The 5,067-nt window shown below is 34.9% G+C and overlaps 1 protein-coding gene across 3 annotated transcripts; it reads right to left on the bottom strand.

Annotated features, from left to right (window-relative positions):
• Nucleotides 1-291: 291 nt before the first annotated feature.
• LOC111411944 (calcineurin B-like protein 7) lies at nucleotides 292-4,290 on the bottom strand. 3 transcript variants are annotated; one of them, XM_023042637.1, is made up of 10 exons: nucleotides 4,137-4,290; nucleotides 3,869-3,960; nucleotides 3,476-3,641; nucleotides 2,771-2,853; nucleotides 2,556-2,615; nucleotides 2,325-2,433; nucleotides 2,147-2,199; nucleotides 1,060-1,140; nucleotides 860-972; nucleotides 292-635 (listed from the first exon to the last, which is right to left on the bottom strand). In XM_023042637.1, exons 3-10 carry the CDS (start codon nucleotides 3,552-3,554, stop codon nucleotides 524-526), a joined length of 690 nt encoding a protein of 229 aa, XP_022898405.1. In that variant the 5' UTR covers nucleotides 3,555-3,641; nucleotides 3,869-3,960; nucleotides 4,137-4,290; the 3' UTR covers nucleotides 292-523. The 3 variants fall into 3 exon arrangements, with proteins under 3 accessions (XP_022898405.1, XP_022898406.1, XP_022898407.1); XM_023042638.1 differs by lacking the exon at nucleotides 3,869-3,960 and having other exon boundaries at nucleotides 4,137-4,288; XM_023042639.1 differs by lacking the exons at nucleotides 3,869-3,960; nucleotides 4,137-4,290 and adding an exon at nucleotides 2,945-3,055 and having other exon boundaries at nucleotides 3,476-3,862.
• Nucleotides 4,291-5,067: the final 777 nt, after the last annotated feature.

Raw genomic sequence — 5,067 nt, 5'->3', positions numbered from 1 at the left:
AAAAACTGCCTAGAAATCAACATTTCGAATGTCTATCTTGACAGTTCACAACTGTCAAGATGTGAAAACATTCTTTTTGAAGTATTATGTTTTTAATACTCAACTACCATATGAACAACTCTTAGAGAAAATTTCACTTCTTTATGTCAAGATAATGTTAGAAAATAATTAATTTTCTCTTTCTTTTTCTGCTTAATCTACCTATTATCCATTCCATTGTGTAATAACTAATTTCACGATTAGCTTCTTCAAAAAGACACACATCTAGTCTTGCATTAAATGCATTCAAAAAACAATGAAAAGTGTAAATTGAAATTTTTGCAAGATTTTGAATAAGTTTGGTGTATTTTCATATTAGTGACATCTATGCAAAGCCCCTTATCAAAATGCCAATGGAGAAAACTTTTCTAACCAGCATTTTTCCCCTTTCAGATTGAACAACAATGTACATATCTTTTACGATTTCACAAAATACGTCGTCTGAGACCATCTTAAGATACGCTGCCGAGAAAGCCAATCTTTTTCACGACTGCTTGTTGACTGGCAATGTGTTGATGAGTTCATTTTTGGGCTGCCATTTGGAAACATCTGTTTCACTGTTCATCACGAAGCTGGGAAATGCCAGCGTTATATCCCTGTAAATTTAGACAAAGAAAGACGTAGTTTCAAATCCAAGTTATTGTTCTTGACTGAAGTAGATATTATACTAAACAAGATTTTAAATTCTTTCCTTTCTGTAAAACACCCTACCAAACAAGTCACGGGATTTTAAAAACGTTTCTGTACAGAGAATCTAAGCTTTTTATTAGCTGAGAGTGAGACAGTACACTATGAGAAACAAGTATAAACTTGAGCTTACATTAGATATGGAAGAGTCATATTTTTCAACAAAGAAGGATTCTTTGCTGCATATTCTTTCCATTCTTCTAAATCTATCCTGCCATCGCCATTTATATCAGCTTCATTGAATGTCTGTAAAAGAATATTACACAAATGAGCAATGACGCCGTGTAAAAAGGTCGAGAGTGAAGTTATTTGTACCAAAATAAACATTTGCACCTTATCAACAATGCCTTTAACGATATCTTCCGACAGATTTAGGTCGGATTCGTTAAGAAGAGCCAACACCATCTCCTCCAACTGTTGAGAATTGTCAAGATAGATTTTAAGTGGAAACAAGTTGTGAGACGAGAAATTAAGAGAGAATTGTAAAAGTTGTTACTCAAAAGAAGGATGTTGGACTATGTTGAGCCTAAGCATATTATACTCGTATTCACGGCTATGGATTTCTAGCTCCATCCTCTCTCTAATCAGTCATGAGGAAGAAACAAGAACTAATCTAAAAGAGGCTTGCAATTGAAAAAATATATGATCTCAACTCTCACCATATCGATGGCAAATTAAAGTATCTATAAAGATAGACACCACAGATGCGTTTTAGCAACTATTTTCACCAAAATCAACCTTTTGAAATTTGCCAACCACGATATAACTCACTCATCGTTTCCCCACGTTGAATCCTTTACGTCCACATCATTCCTCTCTTTCAAGGAATTTATATGTGCTTTAATGCATGAGTTGAATTTTAAAATGTTTAATCACTTGATCTGAAAAGTTAAGCAGTTCTAGAGTCATTTAGATCACGTTTTAACATGACTCCTCATGCTTAGGTGGGGTTCATTTTTTCTTGTCAAATCCTAACACGTGCAAATTTCATAATGTGTGGCGACTGACTTTTACAACGATCCTTACCTGCCTGATGTCATGTTGAACCATGTAATTTAAAAGCTTATAAGCCGATAGACAGAGCCACATGAGTATCATCTAAATCTTGTCCTTGGGAAAAAACTCAGGTCTTCATAATTTCTTTGGACTTTGGGATTCAAGAGGAATAAAATTCACTTGTGCTAATGAAACACTTGACAACGGTGCTATTTACTTCCCAGTCATGTAGATAGCTATGCTTAGTAATGATATGAAGAACAAGGAGAGTTATAGAAATTCCTACAAGAATTGAATTCTTTCTAAGAAAGCTATGCTTAATTTGCTAAAATTTCTTTCCAAGTAATACACTTCGAAGCTTAATGCCAAAACTTTTTATTCAGACCAACTTATAAGTAGAAAAGGAAATGGAAAACACTGTTACCTCTTCATGTTCAATGTAGCCTGTATTTCTTAAATCGTATAATCTGAATGCACCTGCCATAATAATTTCAAAATTTCACAGCAGTGATTTAACAAAATAAACAAAAGAAATGGAAATAGAAATTCTGTCACAGACGAAATATAGTTGAGAATTTGTCCTGATAAAACTGTATTCTTACAAGCGATTTTTTCAGCTTCAGGAGTTCTGGGATGAAAGATGCTTAGTGCCCTAACAAATTCTCCAAAATCAATTTTCCCGTTCCGTTTGGCATCAAATAGATCAAATATCTGGAGAATCATAAAAGAGGAGTGAGAGGAGATTGACTTTTGAGAGTGCATTACACCACCTCACAGGAACATGCTCCATTTCCTCTCTCCTGGCTCGAAAAAAAAAAATGGCAATTGCATACCCTATCTGCAAACAGGTTCTGCTTATTGCCATTCCTAAAAAGTGCAAATACAAAATCTTCCTGTTCATCAAGGAATGCACAGAATATAGTCAACAAGTGAATAAGTCATGTGCAATCAGAATTGAGAAATATAGAGACTAGGACAAGAGTTCTGCCTCAAAAACAAAATTGAAAGAGTATTTAAAGAAAAACAGAAGTCAATTACAAAGATATACCTTCCGTATATAACCATCATCTACAACCGAACTGCTCATTTTCTTATACAGTTCATGCAAAGCCTCGACTTCATTCACGGTGACTGCAAACACAGAGTTCTTAGCAAGAACTTTTCATACAGTAATGGGCAACAAGTGAAATGAGAGATGCATGAAATCACAAAGGTGGTCTACTTGAAAAATTGTGCAATAACTCATGAACGTTATCCGCTTTTCTGTGCAGCTGGAGCTGGGATCTCTGCACTTGGAGCAGGTGCACACAGCTTCATTCCTATTGCACAGAACCTTAAAGATGCAGTGGATGCATTTAACATTGGGTTTGAATCTAGACTGACTGACTCCAACAGTATATACTAGTTTATCTTTTGATCCCAGTTCACCAGGCCATTAACTTTTTCCTTGTATTACTGGTTCAGGATCAGGTTCTATGTCCCTGTCTGAATGAATACTCTGCCTTTGATTAAAAAGAAGTGAAACGACAGATGCATTAAAGCAACAATTGTCTTCCTCTTTTTTTCTAATACTCCTTTTGAACCACGTTCTCACAATAAAATATTCTTCACGTAAACCCAAAACTTTTTTCTACTTTTTTACCACACATTCTCCGAAAATTTACCATTCAAAAACTCATTCTTTTGAAAGAATGGTTGTCAAACAGAGGCTTAAATTGTATCTCGTATTCCTAGCAAAAGGTTGGGAACTTACAAGCTGTTTCAGAAGCAATGATGGCTGGATCCTCGAATCCAGGTTCTCGTCTTTCTTTCTTTGACATGTAGCAACCCATGAAGAGAGCAAATAGAAATTGTCAACGAATTTTGGATGGTGTTGCTTGGTACCGGAAGTTCTTGATCCTCAGTGTTTGTAATGCAGACTGCAGTTACAAAATTTAAAAGAGCAATTACACATGGAGTCTGATTAGTTAAAAAACCGAGACTTATATTGCTGAAATTGATTGAACTTTTCTCTCTCTCTCTCTCTCTCTCTCTCTCTCTCTCTCTCTCTCTCTCTCTCTCTCTCTCACACACACACACACACACACACACACAGACTTATATATAATCTATGTATAATGATGAACTAAAACTCAGCAGATTCTACCCGGCGTTTTGAGAGGCTCCAGTCTTGCGCGTGATCTAACGCGTGCGTTACCAGTGCGCTAGCAACGAGCAGAGACGGGATCAATTGACGTGCTGGTCTCAATCAGATTCGGAGGTCAACAATTGTTACAAAGAAGATTGCAGGTAAAAAATTAATCTTGAATCACAGCACCGCACCGAATTACATTAAGCGACATCAATTCATCAAAGTATAAATGAAAATATATGCACGTGTGAATGAATATTAAACAAGGTGGCCGAAAACTTACTGATTCTAAGTTTTTCAAGTGATTTGTGAATCTGAAAGCTGATCGACCACCTGGGTTTATGCTAAAACTGCTAGAAAGAAAGAGAGCGATTTTCAATTTGCGGGAGATTGCGGGTCAACTGTTACTTTCTTTTTCTTTTACGTATCGTCATCAACTGGACACCCAATCCAATATTTTCGGCCTTTACTTAAAAAATTTTTTAATCAAAAATTAATATTTTAAGTGAAGTCTTTTGTCAGCGATGTTTTTAAAAAGCGTAAAATATGATCAAATAATATGATCAAGTTCCAAATTTTTACGAGTCTAAGCGGGGCAAGAGGAAGTTTAAATGTAAAGTATTATTAGACGGCTAAGAAAAGCTCCAAGTTTAAATGAAGTTTTTAAAATTACGTTTTTAGAAATATTTTCCACAAAAATGTGATTTTAAGAACTCTTAAAAAATAAAAATTACCACTTAAATTGTTCAAATTTAGATTTTGCGAAATAAATTGATAAATCTTAGCAAATGCTATAAAGTCTCTGTTTGTCATCCATTTTCTCCCATTCTTTTCCATTATTTTTTTACAGTATTCATTTTCAACCACACATTTTTCATTAAAATAACATTACACGCAAATATAGAACGTTTCTTTTTTTTTTAACCACACAATTCAACATAAATCACTTTGCTATAATACATTCTTCCCAAATAATGGGTGACAAGCACACCCGAAGTAAAAAATTCTAGTCAACAATTTTAATAAGATTGTTTTGTTATTTTCTGTGTCAGAAAATTAAAAGGAATGGAGATGCGGGGAATCGAACCCGTGCCTCTCGCATGCAAAGCGAGCACTCTACCACATGAGCTACACTTGTTGCATAAATTTGAAAGGAACCATATTCATAAAATCCTTCCATAAAATCATAAATTCCATGTTGAAATCAAAGAGAC

Source organism: Olea europaea, chromosome 16, assembly GCF_002742605.1.
Source record: "Olea europaea var. sylvestris chromosome 16, O_europaea_v1, whole genome shotgun sequence".
NCBI classification, from domain to species: Eukaryota; Viridiplantae; Streptophyta; class Magnoliopsida; order Lamiales; family Oleaceae; genus Olea; species Olea europaea.
Note: the sequence above shows the minus strand (reverse complement) of the source record. Positions and strands in the feature narration are given on the sequence as shown.

Coding starts and splice junctions, on each gene's coding strand:
- LOC111411944 (XM_023042637.1), bottom strand. CDS start 3,554: ATGGGTTGCTACATGTCAAAGAAAGAAAGACGAGAACCTGGATTCGAG. Junction 2,854..3,475: donor CATTGCTTCTGAAACAGCTT/GTAAGTTCCCAA, acceptor CTGTGTTTGCAG/TCACCGTGAATGAAGTCGAG. Junction 973..1,059: donor TTAAAGGCATTGTTGATAAG/GTGCAAATGTTT, acceptor ATTCTTTTACAG/ACATTCAATGAAGCTGATAT.